Consider the following 15,193-nt stretch of genomic DNA (forward strand, 5'->3'; position numbering starts at 1 on the left):
GCCACCAAAATTGGCAACATAGCAGATGTAACGTTTTCAAAAATCCAAAATGCCCCGCTTGCTTAGCATCATGGCCAGCGAGAAGCACAGTTTTTCTGAGATGCAGCAGCACATACCAACAGTCTCCTTGCCGCCACGCCCATCCCGCAGTAACAGTGACGGGCTGCCTTCACTCTCTAGAACAGGGCTTTTCCCTGCCGTGAGAAAGTCTTGTGAGAGAGAGGAAACCATACCAGGACACCTGGGAGGAGCATCGGCCGGGGGTGATGAAACCATGGGCGGATCGAACTGCGTGCGAGTTTGGGACCGGGTGACTGCGAGACCCAATTGCGATGGAGAGCGTACAGTACATGGAATGGCGCGTAAGGAGGTATCCGCCCGCCAAGGAAGGCGGTTTGGTTTTCCTGGGGGGAAAATGCACTGTAAACTGGAACCGGGAAAAGAAATCAGCCCACCACAATTGCTTAGCCGACATTTTACTGGGGGTGGACAGAGCCGACAGGTTTTTATGATCAGACCAAACCTGGAAAGGATGGGCAGCCCCCTCTAACCAGTGGCGCCAAGTACTGAGAGCTTCTTTAATGGCTGCAGTTTCCTTATCACCTACTGTCCAGTTGAGCTCAGGACCAGAACATTTCTTCGAAAGATAGGCGCAAGGAGACAGTTTTCCATCTGCATCCCGTTGTAACAGGGCTGCCCCTAACGCTTTGTCGGACGTGTCTACATGTACTGTATACTGCAAGGCAGGATCGGGATGGGTCAAAATAGGCTCAGTCGTAAAGGCAGTCTTAAGTCGTAAAGGCAGTCTTAGCTGCCTGCAGCCCCTTGCCTTTCGCACGTAGTAAATCAGTCAAGCGCAAGGCTATTTGGGCGAATTGCGGAATAAAATCATGATAGAAGTTAGCAAATCCCAAAAACGATTGGAGTTCCCTGCGGGTGGTAGGGATGGGCCAATTTACTACTGCTTCCACCTTAGCAGGGTCCATTTCCAACCCCCTCACCGACACACAGAATCCAAGAAAATCCAACTTTTCCTGATGGAAGGAACACTTGGACAGTTTTACAAATAAAGAGTTGTCTAGAAGCCTCTGTAAAACAGTGTGAACCAGAACTACATGCTTCTTCACGGTGCGGGAATAAATCAGGACATCATCTAAATACACCACTGCTCCTTTGAACAATAAATCTTGCAAAACCTCGCTGATCAAAGACATGAAAGCCCTGGGCACTCCATGTAATCCAAATGGCATTACAAGATATTCATACTGTCCAAACTTAGTGTTGAAGGCTGTGATATACTCATATCCCTCTGCAATACGCACTCTATAGTAAGTCTCCCTAAAACCCAACTTGGTGAAAATCCGCCCCGACCCCAAAGCGTCTAAGAGGTCTTTGATCAAGGGTAATGGATATTTGTTGGAGGCCAACACTGCATTCAACCCTCTATAGTCAGTGCACAATACCAAAGAGCCATCCTTCTTCTTGACAAACAACACAGGCACAGCGTACGTGTTCCTAATTGCCTTCCGAATAAACCCGCAAGCCAGATTCTTGTCCAAAAATGCCCTTAACTCAGTCTCCTCAGTGGGGCTCATTCGATATACACGGCCCTTTGGAAGTTTGGCTCCCGGAATCAACTCAATCTTACAATCCATGTCCCTATGGGGGGGAGTTGGTCGCATTCCCGCTCCTCAAAAACTCTGGAGAGATCCCAGCAATGCTTAGGCCAGTGGTGGCGAACCTTTGGCACTCCAGATGTTATGGACCCACAAACAGTTACAGTCATTTTTGGGTTTTGGTCGCTTTTACCGTGACTGTATTTCGCATTTTGCTTCCTTGTCCCTCCCTTTGACCGACCTGTTGTGCACTAAGGGACAGGGTCCTTCAGCGGCCCGCCCCAATGCCCCGTTGGCTTGGAGTTTGGCGTGCCAGTCTGCTTTTGACTCTTTGAAAGCTGCTTTTAAAGCAGCCTGTCCTTGCCCACCCCGACCCGTCTCTGCCTTTTGTTTTGCATGTGGATGCTTCAGATAACGCATTGGGCACTGCCCTGCTGCAAAAGGGCATGAATGGCCACTTGCACCCTTGTGCGTACCTTTCCCGCAAATTTTCGGGGGCAGAATTGAATTGGACTGTTGGGGACAAAGAGACCCGTGCCATTAAGATTGCTTTGACTGTGTGGAGACACTTCTTAGAGGGAGCGGAGCATCCATTTGAGTTCTGAACTAACCATAAGAACTTGACTGCGCTTTGCTCCCCCAACCGCCTCTCCGCCAAACAGATAAGTTGGGCTGATTTTTTCACGCAGTTCCAATTCACTCTGCATTTTTTCCCAGGTAAAACCATCCGTTTAGTCAATGCCCTGTCCCGCTTGCCAGAAGGGGCGGACCGGAGGGTTGAGCTCCCGCTTTCCCGCACAATTTTGTCTCCCTCCCACTTGGGCATGGCGGTTACTTGCTAGCAATCTGGGCCAGAGCCCCCGCCTCCAGCAGTTCCCCCATCCCACCTCCTCTCCGCCTTCCTAGAGGCGGGCAAGTCTCCGGTCCCAGCAGAGGAGGGTGGTGACAGCTTGCAATTGTATTTCACAGTATTTCCTTCTAGGTGCTGGCAGACCATCTGTCTAATGATCTGCTCCAGAAACTTCCCTGGTATCGATGTCAGGCTGACTGGACAGTTATTATTAGGGTCTTCCTTTTTCCCCTTTTTGAAGATGGGGATAACATTAGCCCTCCTCCAGTCCACTAGGACTTCTCCTGCTCTCCAGGAGTTCTCAAAGATTATAGCAAGTGGTTCTGAGTTTACTTCTGCCAGTTCTTTTAATACCCTGGGATGCAGTTCATCAGGCCCTGGAGATTTGAATTCGTTTAAAGAAGCTAGGTATTCCTGCACTACCTCTTTATTTATTTTGTGCTACATTTCTCCTACTGTATCTTCTGTTTCTTTTTCTCCTGGATGTGCAGTGTTTCCTTTTTGGGAAAAGACTGAGGCAAAGAAGGTGTTGAGTAATTCTGTCTTTTCTCCATCTCCTGTTAGTATTTTGCCATCTCCTCCATGCAGTGACTCTATCCAATCATTTTTCTTCCTTTTGCTATGGACATAACCAAAAAAGCCTTTTTTGTTGTTTTTAACCTCTCTGGCAAGCCTCAGCTCATTGTGAGCTTTAGGTTTTCTGACTTTCTCTCTACACATCCTGCTTGTTTGTTTGAATTCTTCTTTGGTGATTTCCCCCCTTTTCCATTTCTTGTACATGTTCTTTTTAAATCTTAGCTCAGTTGAAAGTTCTTTAGACAGCCATCCTGGTTTCCTTAGACACCTCCCTTAGACACTTCCCTGGGAAAGATCTCTAAAGGGCTCCTGTAGTCCCCAAGCTTAAAACATTTTGCACATACTTTAATCTTAAAAAGGGAGAAGACAAACTGCATCAGAGCCATGCACTGAGGCAGGGAGGTCTGCCTCCTCCCAGGTCATTTCCCTCCTAAGAACCACATGGACTCAGTCATCAACCCAACTGGGGAGTGGGGGAGGGATTACAGGCAAAGAGGAGTCCTTTTCTCTACACAAGCTAGCAGAAGTCTGGGAGAGGGCAGTTTTTACTGAAATATCTGGAAGTTTTAACACTTCCTTCTTTAGCACCATAGCCTGGTCTAAGTTTGCTTCCATTTCCACATGACTGCTTTTTAAAGATTGAACTTTGAACTACAAGAGCCAATCATAGATCCCTAATGTGGTGTGTCAGTCACAAGCCTTTATTGGCATAAAATAAACATACAAAATCAGCATACAAAATTTGCCCATTATTGCTCACAATTATAGACACTGGTACTAAAATACTAAATACTAAAATGTATACATGGTCCTTCTGTAACTATAGGACATTCCTTCAGCTAAGTTAACTCACTTAAACGTCATCGGATACTGACAGAAGCTAGTAAAATTACTGCTGGCTATATGTGGTCATAATACATAGACATTGGTTGGTATTCATCTAGACTTACGTCTATTATTGTTAGCAGAAATTTTGCTACATTCTCACACACTGTGGGATCCATGTTGTTCAAAAGCATAGGTATCTTAAGAGCATCAGTTAGATTGTTATACAGAAATGGGATAAGTGCAGATTGTGACATTCTGATTTTTGCAAACCTTACACAATGAAAGAGGGTATGATCGAGTGTCTCCACCTGACCCATATTGCATGGACATAGCCTCCTCTGTTTATCAATTTGTTGATATCTGCCATAGAGCAGCATAGAAGGCATTAGATTGAATCTGGCCAGTGTTAAAGCTCTTCTTAATTTAGGGTATAATGTGGTGTGGCTCTTAGAACCATATCGACAACAGAAACTGGGAGTTTACGAGAAATCAGGTGTCACCCAGACATTCCTGACATTGTGAAATAATCATTGATTCATGTCAGCAAAAAACAAAGAGCGTAGTTCAGACCAGGCTGAGTAAGCACAAGGGGGGAGGCAGACAACTTCTCTGCTGACCTGATGAAATTGAGCCTTGACCACATCTGTTTGGGTAAGTTAAAAAGGGTCCAGTCAGGCCTCTGAGAATGCACAGAAATACAGAAAAAACACAAGCCGCATCTTTCTAAGAAACATGCCAGGTAATGCCTAAGGAATTTCTGGTGGACTCATCTACCCACTGAAGCAACAACTATAATAGACATTCAACTGGGCACTTCCCACCATTCCAAAGCTGGCCAAATCATATTTTATGAGTTCAGTGCAGCCTATGCCAAAGGTATGAGGGCGCTTTTAGAAAGAGATTTACGTAGTTCCATCAAGCCATGCTTTCCTTTAAAAAGCAGAGAGTGGCACTGGTGGATACTGTCACTGGTATCAGGTTTTCTTCCCAGTTACAGATTTTTTTGGGGAACCAGATGGAGAGGAGATGGCAGCTAGACATCCCTCCATCATAATTGATGGTGAGAACTCCCACTCACCCAGAAACATTTTATACTGTATTTCAATTACTGCATAGGTAATTTTTGCCCCCAAGTAGGATAAATGTAATAAGCAAGGGGGAAGAAATCTTCCAGATTGTGTAGAGCCGGGGAAGGGTGACCCTCTCCACTCTATTTAGTGGCCTGATTAGCAAAACTTCTCCTTGGTGATGTGCCCACTCTCATGCCCCCTGACTGAGGACCAGGGCAAAGCACTGCTCTCATCTATGCGGTTTACGGAGGAAGAAGAACCCTCTTCCCTTCCTCAAGCTGCACCCCTCAGGCTGAAGTGGGCTGGGAAGGTTCCTGTATAGCCAGCCCCCCCCCCCCCTCCACAGGGCTGACACGCAGCACTGGAAGGAGATTTAAGTACAGCTCAGGTTTCCAGCTACCTCAGCTCTTCTCCTTGTACAACTATTTCCTGCCCATAAATAATCTACTCAGAGGAGACCAAACCTTCCCTGACTGTTCTTATAGGACTCCGGCTCATTTATCTGCAGTGGAAGTAGGTGTATGAAGTGGAATGACAATAGCGGAAACAAGGAAACCAAAGACTTCTGGTTCATGGTTTATGCTCAGTACGACATTAATTGATCAGATGACTAAATTTCCCAACACAGGCAGCTCACCTTTGTGAGCCATTTATTCAAACAGCATTTGCAGACACTGTCAGCAGTGAAGGTGAGCATCAACCTGGCAGAGTCTTTCAAATGAGACTGCTACCATACTCTGCTTGCTGACACACATTCTGAGCCCAACTTCTGAACTACTGGCCCAGTCTCGTGACTCTTTTGCTTTAAAATCTGAGAGTCATGGAAGCCTAAATAAAAGAGCAGTAGAAGACAATAATGTGAAACTAACAGCTCACTAGAGCAGTTTTCCATCATTACCTTGACCCATCAAGCATTCGTGATTATGCTAAACCAAGGAAGGGCAATTCTATCTCAGCTATAGTCTCATAGCCGTGACAAAGCCAATGTCCCTTTGAATACCAGTTCTCAAAACTTAAAATCCCTTGGACTTCTGGGAAGCCTAAAAGATCACTAAACAAACAAGTATCGCCACTGTTGCTAAACCTGTCATCCACTGCCATTGCAGCTAATTAAGGAACTTTAGTCCTTTTCACACGTTAATGCATTCCTCCAGAAAGCTCGAGCTTACCTCCATCAGAAACAGCTGCAGACTGCAAAGAAAGAGAGAAACATGAGTTACATGTAGGCCCCCAGAAATTATGAGTATAGCTGGTTAACAGAAGCAAATGGTGAGTCTTCACACTGCAGCATGAAAACCATCAGTCATAAATGACAAAGAGACTGAACAACAGGAGGCAATTTTTATAGTGGCTAAAGTATTTGACAAATTTAACCCAACCACTGGTGAACTTGGTCCAATTCTAATGCCAACAAAAATATTCTCATTGACTCAAATGACTGTAAAAGCAAATTCTGGGGGCACTGAGTATGGCACCGTGGTTAGATTATGATCTGGGAGATACTGGTTCAAATCCACTCCGGCATGAAAGCTTGCTGGGGCCAACCTTGGGCCAATCACTCTTGCTCAGCTTTTTCTGTTTAATCTTTGTATATATCAGATGCTCATTCTAAAAAAAAGTGATTCTCATCCTCTCACATTCATGAGCACCAGAATTAATCCTCTCTTGTAGCTTTTCCATTAGCACATTGCATGGTTTTGCCATCAGCAACCTTGAGGGCTGCTGCAGGCATATCCCTTCGAATGATCAGCAAGGGCATTGTGATGAAGGGTAACAGAGACTGTGTCTTACGGTTATAAAGAAGTTAGGGATGATGCCATGTCAGGAGTGGCACCTGCCCCTCCCGACCTCAGACCAGCAGGTGCCAGGAGGCACATCTGGGCTAAGGGGAAATTGTTCTGTTTGGGCAAGCATGCGAATGCTGACCTTCTATGCATCCACACTTGGGTCTTTTGCTCTGTCTCAATGCACTTAGTAATGTAGATAACTGTGGCACCCCTGTTATGGATGGGAGGAGGGAGGAGTGGAGGCTGCCAGCTGGCAGGAGACTATCGCTGTGGTCTTGGGATGCTTGTTGTCCCCACATTCTCTGTAAAGGAGGGAGGGGGAATTGGAGGAATCAGTAAGGGATAAATATTACTGAAAAAGCCAGGATCTGTAGAACTGGCTTTCTGAAGCTGAGTGCCTGTTGCCAACCCATTAAAGACTTTCAGTTCCAAAGATCTAGAGTCGGCTTACTGAGGACCAGGATCTATTTTAAAAAAGCCCTGTCTTCATCTTGAAGCTCTCAGCATTCTGGCCCATTCAAGACAAAAATGTTATTTTGCCCAGTCCCATTACAATATTTTAAAATTATGTTAGCCAGACAGCAAAGGGATTTAAACCAGCTTTGTAAATAAAGCAATCACAGTATTGTAACTCTATTTTTTAAAATTCTTTCAGTAATATCATCACTTTTTACTGCCTGAGAACCACTTTCCAGTCCCTCTATGTACTTTGGCATTTTAACATTTCCTTGAAGTTCCCTTCTAAATGATAACAATGCTGAGGAAGTCCAGGATGGATAGAAATTAAAATTAATACCTATAATTGCTAAGTTTTCAATTTGTTTTAAAATCTTGTATAGAATATGCTTAACTGATTTCTGTAAAATAACCTAAAAATGACCACGGCAAGCATTCCTTTTCTGGAATTGGAGCATGGAATGCACAGAATTAAAAGGAAACACATCTCAGAGATCGATATACAGCATTAACTAAGATCTCACCAGTACCAAAATCACCATAAACAATGTTAGAAAACATAAAATAACGTCTTCCACAAGGACTAAAATACATCTAATGTATATTATCCTACAAGGACTTATTACGTTGCACACAATAATTGTCGTACACAGGCCCTCAGGAACCAAAGATAGTCCAGACACAGTTCTTAACTATTCAGTTGTTTAATGAGTACACAGAGCCTGGGACCAAGACAAGGCTAGGAACAGAAACTGTGACCTGCAGAACCACAATGTTGCTGCCACAAGCTAGGTCAGCTGCATCCTCTCTGTTATAGCCATCCTCCCATTCACTAGTGTAATAACCTCTTGTAGCTGGGTTACTTTAGTCTTGGCTCCTGCAAAGACTTTGCATCCAATTCAGCTCGCCCCATAGCTGCTAACCTGCTGCTGCATCTCCTTTGCTGTAAACTAGCACATGGTCTCGTCCTGTGTTGTTCCTGGGACTCTGGAGTCAGGGGGGGTGACAGAGCTGGCATGGTCCCCTCTGGCTTAGTACAGGGATGTAGGTATAGATTTTTAATGGGGGGAGGTTCGGGGTGTAAGAGACTCAGAAGAGTAAGAGACTCTTCTGATGATACCACCCAGGTTTGGTGAAGTTTGGTTCAGGGGGTCCAAAGTTATGGATCCTGAAAGGTGTAACCCCATCTTCTATTAGCTCCCATGGGAGTCCATAACTTTGGACCCCCTGAACCAAACCTCACCAAACCTGTGTAGTATCATCAGGAGAGTCTTCCAAACAATCCCTGAAAGTTTGGTGCTGCTAGCCTAAAAACTGCGTCCCCTGCAGGCCAAAAAAACGAAAAACACTAAAAATACAAAAAACCCACAAACGGAGGGCGGAGCTTCAGACATGTACTGGGGGGGGTTGAACCCGAGGGGAAAAAACCCCTTACCTATGTCCTTGGCTTAGTACCAAGAGGCTGAAGAGTCTCAGAGCTAAATCCTGGCTGGGGAATCTCAGAGCTTGGACCTGTGTTCTGCCTGAGCCTCTGGACCTGGCCTTCCGGAAACTACTGACTGCTCAGGCTCTGTGTTTACAGGCAGTGCCTGGGAATCTGGAACCAAAACTGTCCCCTCGTCTCCATCTGAGTCTTCCTCCCAGGGATCCCCAGCCAGACCAGGCTAAGCCGTCAATATTTGATTTATGGAATTTACTTCTACGTGACATAGGCATGACCACTAGCTTGAGGTCAAATTACATTTTATGTGAGAAATCCAAGACTAGCACTAGCCAGTGATCTTAGAAGCAATCTCCCATACAGCCAGCATGGAGCAGTGGTTCAAATGTCAGGTCAGGACCTAGGAAACCCAGGTTTGAATTCTAACCCCAGGTTAGAAGCTTGCAGGGGGACCCTGGGCCACTCACTCGCTCTCAGTCCTGACCCTGGCTAGTGTTTGGATGGGAGACCTCCAAGGCATACCAGGGTCACGATATAGAAGCAGGAAATGGCAAACCATTTCCTAATGTCACTTGCCGTGAAAACCTCATTGGGTGTGACTGTGACTGTGACTTGATGGCAAAAAAAATAGAGCTTCCGACTTATTTCAATTGAAGTCAGCCACAGGGAGATCCAACCTCAGTTGGGACTGTCAGATGAACAGAGGGAAGGGATGTATTCCTTTTTCCCTTGACTGATTCCCAGGAACATATTGGGGGAGATGCCAGGAATCAGGCAAGCGCCTTCTTCTCTCTTCCCCTGGCAGAGCTAAGGAATTGGGTGTGGGTGAGAGTTCTCTTGAAATACAGCACAAGAAGGTACAGTTAATCCCCCTCCCTGCCTTGTACAACTGCCCCACTCCCACAGATGCTTTGCCACATTATGAAATGAGTCAGGAAACCTGATCACAGATCTCCTACACACAACATGCAGCCTGGCCTTAGATGGCTTTATGCAAACAAGCCTACCAAAAGCTATTAGATATCCTAACTACATCAAATGTCCATGTACTGGGAGAGGGATATATGTAGGGTTGCCGGGGGGGGGGGGGGCTGGTCTCTTTAATAGAGGCTAAATGGCATGTTGTTTACCTCCACACCAGGAAAACATTCAACTATCAATTTTTATATGTTAAGCTTCTAATTAAAAGAGCAGTATTTTCTCCTCTCCAGGCTGTTGGCAACCCTAGTCGCCCATGGAGGCAGATTTTGACCAGGAAAGGAAATTCAGTGCTCAATATATTTCCCATAAGTTCCAATCAGATTTGCAACCCTTTACTTTTGAAACTGATCTCCTGGTGTCCTGCCTAGTTTGAAATTCCCCAGGCATCAGTCACAAAGTCACTGGTTCAAACCTTGCCTCTGTTGATGGCCTTTGGCAAGCCATGATCTCAGCATTACTGCTAATAACAATAAAGCCATATGAGCATAACAACAATGGTCTAGCTGACCAGGGTTTATTTATTTGATAACACATCCCATCTTTCTGAAACACTCAGGTGGCTCTTGAAAGAGTAACAATCATAACTGATGAGTAACTCATGAGAAGTACTTTGAACATCCAGAGGCACGACATTTGGGGTTTTCAGCTTCCTCCTCCTAGCAAAAAGCAGCCCCGCAGGAAGGGAAGCAGCAGCTCTCCTGTGCACACACCTTCAGGGAGGAGGAGGAGCTGCCAGTGGCGATCCTTTGCTTGGCAACCCAGTCACTGTTTTCAACTGTCAAGGTTCCAGAGGGAAAATGGAAATCAGGACGCAGATTACATTTTAATTGAAACCGTGAAAATTTAATTTCAAATGAAAATGGAAGTTGCATCATAATTTTATTGTTCACCCATAACCTAGAAAGTTGAAAAGAGTAGCTATGATTCTGAGATGAAGAACTCCTTTACAGTTATTCTCAATGGAAAAACTTTATACTAAACATTGACAATAACCTTGCAAATATGGGATGTCATTTCATAAATACCCAACACTATGAAATCAGTGTTTTCACATTATACTTTCACTTTAATTTCCTGCCCCCCCAAAAATTAAATGTATTTTGTTTTGAAATTTTAAAAACATATTATCTTAAAGAAATGATCACTTCCTTATTTAAGAAAGTATATGTCAATATTTCTTATCTCTTATTTAAGAGGTAAAACATGTTCCTTTTTCAAAATGAATGACATCAAAGAAATGGTGAGAAGAAGAAAGAGGCATATGGTGCCAGTTAAGCTGCTCCATAATTATTTGGTAACAGTCCCTTACTCCAAAATGACATTCACTGTTTTCTTTCCACTTCAACTCTTTGCTTGCATCAGAACACCACAGCACAGCTGAAGAAAGCTAAAGTGAGAATTTCACTGTTAAAATGAAAAACAGCAACTAGTCACCAAGGTCAAATGAAATACAGCTCTTATAAATAAAATCCGCTACTTTTCCCTCCATCCAAAAATATAAACTTGTGTAATCTATTGCAAACATACGCAATTGGTCCCATAAGCAGATGACTGATCAAGTTAATCCTCATGTACGAAAACTTCGAGTTTACACTGACATTTGATGAGCAAACTAAGTGTTGTAAATACCATACATTTTCTTTTACTTTACTGTTACATAAACCCTAAACTTTGAATCCTGAATTTCAAGTCCTAATTTCTAACAAAGAACACTGATTGTGAGCTGAAATAAAAATCCCATGACTTACCTGTTCATCGTAAGAAAAAGCAGTTATTTTTGACAGCAGTACCCTTCCTAAATTCATCTTTATTTAGATGAAGGAGCATCTTCTAAATACAGCAGTTTTTCAAGAGCTAAAATCAACCACCCAATACTATTCACTGCCTGTATGAAATGCCTGTAAAGTTTAGAAGCATTGCACACGAAGTTCTATTTTACTCCCTTTATGTTACCCATAGCAACCGGTCACTGCAAAAAGCGGAGATTGTCTCTCAGTTATCTCACACAAAAGGGCTAGTTTAGATAAATATCTATCTGGTATTTAACAAGTCCTCTCTCTAATAAATAATATAGCATACTTTATTCAATTCTCAACTATGTATATACAAAAACATTACTGTAATTACAACTGTGTTATGCTTTCATTTTACACAAGTCCAGAAAACGGAATGTGGCAATAGCAATAGAATTTTGTATCTGGGCAGCCTCAATGGAGACAGTGCTGCTGTTGCCACCACAACACCTCCTGAGGACTTCCAGGCAGAGAAGGGAGGCAGCCAACACAAAGAAAACCCCAGCCACCCGGAAAGCCCTCTACAGAGCTCAATGGAGTTACACCGCTCTTTTGGGGTAGAGTACCTCCAAGGCGCTAGTCGTGGTGTTCCCAGCTCCGAAGCCCAGGTGGAAGCTAACTAAGTTGGCATCAACAGACACCAGCATAACTCTGTAGTGGTGCCCACTTACGGGTTTTGCCATGGTGGAGCTGTGGGATGGCTGGACGTATCTGTTCTCTTATGCCAGTGGAGAGGGCAAATGTCTCGGCACAAGGCTGCACTGCTCCCTGAAAGCTGTTCCCCGCTCTCTGCCCCTTTGGATTGGGCCATAAGAATCTTAGCTTTAAAAAAAAGCAAAAGAAAGTCCCCAGCCCTTATGGCTTCAAAGATATATTGAAAAATTGAAGCAATGCCTGATGACATATCATCAGTTAGACAGGTGAATGTCTAAAATGGTGCCCAGTGCAAAATCACTTTCCCCATACCCTTTAAAACAAGAAAAGATAGAAGGAACCAGGGAAGATAAATCTGATTTTTAAAACATATCAATAAATCAGTATCACTGAGTCTATAATTTTGTAGAACTGAATCCATGATCGAAGAAAACTGACTTAAAGCATGTAGTAAACCAAACGCAAATGGGGGTGACTTGAGGTCAAGCATTATAACTGAGACACAAAAGAGCATGGATTGTATTTATCATTGTGCAAATTACAAAAATATTTATACTCAACCAAAGAATGCAGCTATTTCCATGACATGGTGAAATACTGCCTTAGATTCTAACCATGTTTTCACTAGCAAAAGATCCTTCATCCGGAGTTAAAGGGGGCAGGGGGCAAAATTTTGCAGGTTCCCCTCTCCCACTGTAGATCCCCACTTTGCCCCCAATGCTGGCCTGGAACGCAAGAGCACAATTTCAGAGGACCCAGCTGGCTGCAAAGGGCGAGAGAAAAGCTTTACTTCTGCAAACTCTAATTTGCTTGTGCAAGGGGGGATCTAATATAACAGTGATGGCGAACCTGTGGCACGGGTGCCAGAGGTGGCACTCAGAGCCCTCTCTGTGGGTACGCGCACACAGAGTTCATCATGTGGGGGGCTGAAAATCACCCCCCCACACACAAACACATCTAGACTGACCTGGGCCACTGAGCACAACGTGCGCGCACAGTGGTGAGCAGGGAGGACTCGACTGGCGGGCCTGGTGCCTGTGCTCTGGGTGGCTGCTGCCTGGGGGGTGGGGGTGGGGGCGCAGAGGAGGCAGAGATGCTAGAGAGGCACAGAGCAATGCGCGTGGGACTTGCTGGAGGCTAGAGCTGGCTGGCGGGGCTGGAGGCTAGAGCTCAAGCTGGTGGAGCGGAGGAAGAGGGAGCCAATTGGTTTTTTCTAAGCTAAAACCTCAGCATTCAGGTTAAATTGCCGTGTTGGCACTTTGCGATAAATAAGTGGGGTTTGGGTTGCAATTTGGGCACTCGGTCTCAAAAAGGTTCGCCATCACTGTAATATAATCTACTGCTCAGTCACAAGCAGTTTATAGGACAAGACTAAGAACATTTTTCTGGGAGTAAACCCCTACTTAACTGACTGCTCTCCTGACTTTTTGAGCAATGGATCTAACTCAGGCCCTTTCTGCACGGGCACTGAGGGGGGGGGATGCGTCAGCATAGTTTATGCCGGCGCACCCCCGCGGGACCATTCGCATGGACGGTCCCGCTGGATGCGGCAGCGGCGGCACAGCCTTCGTACAGGCTGCGCCGCTCCCGAACACTCCTTACCTCCGGTCACCTTCTTTCACGTTGTGGAGGCCAGGGGACACGCCCCCCCTTGCCAGAGCAACGATGCTGGAGAATGAGGCCAGGCGTGTCTCCTGGCCTGCACAACGCGACAGAAGGCGACTGGAGGTAAGGAGCGTTTGGGAGGGCTGGGAGAGAAATGCTGGCTTCCACCCCGTGCCGTTCGCATGGCACCGAATGGAAGCCAGCGTTGAGTGAGATTCAAAAACACCGTTTTGGCGGGAGCCGGGCACCTGTGCGAGCAATCCCCACCAAAACGCTGTTTTACCGGCTCGCCGTCGCTGCTTTTGGCCCATGCAGAAGGGGCCTGAATGTCCTTATATGTGTACAGAAACAACCAAACAGATGTCCTTATATGTGTACAGAAACAACCAAACAGATTTTATTAGGCATGTGGGTTGTACGACCAGAAATTTGGGGATTATACTCCTAGCAGATCATAGGTGCAATTGAGTTACAAATACATGTTATTATCAACCAATTAGTCTGCACAAGTGGGGGACCTGCAAGGATTTAAATGGCATCTCATTTTTCCTCCCACACTATGTCTACTGACCCCAATAGCCTCTTTTCCTGCTTCCTTTTCTCCTCTCTACTCACCACTCCACCTACCTTTATCTGCCCTCCTGTCTTCAGCCCTTCCCTTCTGCCGCTCCCAAGGAAAACTATGGCCTAACTATGGCCTCTCTGCAGTTGCACTGAGGGGGAACCTGCAAAAACATGGAGGGGGCCCCTCACTTTCTCCCACATCTCCTCCCCACACTATTTCCTCTTTCCTTCATCCTAACAACTCCCATATCTTCACTTTCCCTTTTTCCATCTCGCCTTCACATTCACACGCCCCCTGCAATTTACCTTTATCTGCCCTCATCTCATTTATTCATTTTATTAATATCCTGCCTTTCTCTACAGTAGGGTCCCAAATGTCAGGATCTGCCAACCCCTGCAATAACCAGATTCTTGGGTTCAGCAATCAGTTTAATGGCAGGGTATTACAAACAGCATGCAAGCAAGCTTTGCTGGAACTGAGTTCTACTACAGCATTTCTTGGTTAACATCTCTTTTCCAAACATTGCTCTAACGCACACACACACACCCCAATTTCTGGACCCAAGCAGCATGAAATCTGCATTCAAGCATTCTCAAGCAGTGCAAAATCTCCAAGGCCAAACCAGAGGTAAGGCCAGGTGCTGGTCGGCCCAAAGGATGAGAAAATAGCTGCCACCCAAAGCAAAACAAACCAAGCCCGGCATCCCCAACTGCTCCTGGTCCACTCCACAGCCTTACGGCAAGAACCAGGGAAAAGCTGAAACCTTTGACAGGTCTTAACAGGGTCTTGACACCGATGCAGCTTGCATTATTTTATCATCACAACCCTGTGGGGTAGGTTAGGCTGAAAATGGGTAACTGGCCCACCGTCACCCAGTGAGTTTCCAAGACATAATGGGGATTCAAATTCATAGTCTGAAACTACTACACACCACTGGCATTTGGAGAGTGGCTGCTGTTGAACAGTAGCAA

The 15,193-nt window shown here is 45.3% G+C and overlaps 1 protein-coding gene across 4 annotated transcripts in view; it reads right to left on the reverse strand.

Annotated features, from left to right (window-relative positions):
* RGS12 (regulator of G protein signaling 12) overlaps window positions 1-15,193 on the reverse strand; it is a 108,478-nt gene that overhangs the window by 48,903 nt on the left and 44,382 nt on the right. For 3 of the 4 annotated variants that reach the window (XM_048509049.1, XM_048509051.1, XM_048509050.1), the window contains one exon: window positions 6,110-6,131. In XM_048509049.1, the coding sequence (XP_048365006.1) occupies window positions 6,110-6,131 (22 nt within the window). Of the gene's footprint in view, window positions 1-6,109; window positions 6,132-11,353; window positions 11,484-15,193 lie in introns of those variants that run through there. The other variant, XM_048509052.1, reaches the window with a different exon arrangement.

The sequence above is a fragment of the Sphaerodactylus townsendi genome, linkage group LG10 (assembly GCF_021028975.2).
Source record: "Sphaerodactylus townsendi isolate TG3544 linkage group LG10, MPM_Stown_v2.3, whole genome shotgun sequence".
In the NCBI taxonomy this organism is placed as follows: Eukaryota; Metazoa; Chordata; class Lepidosauria; order Squamata; family Sphaerodactylidae; genus Sphaerodactylus; species Sphaerodactylus townsendi.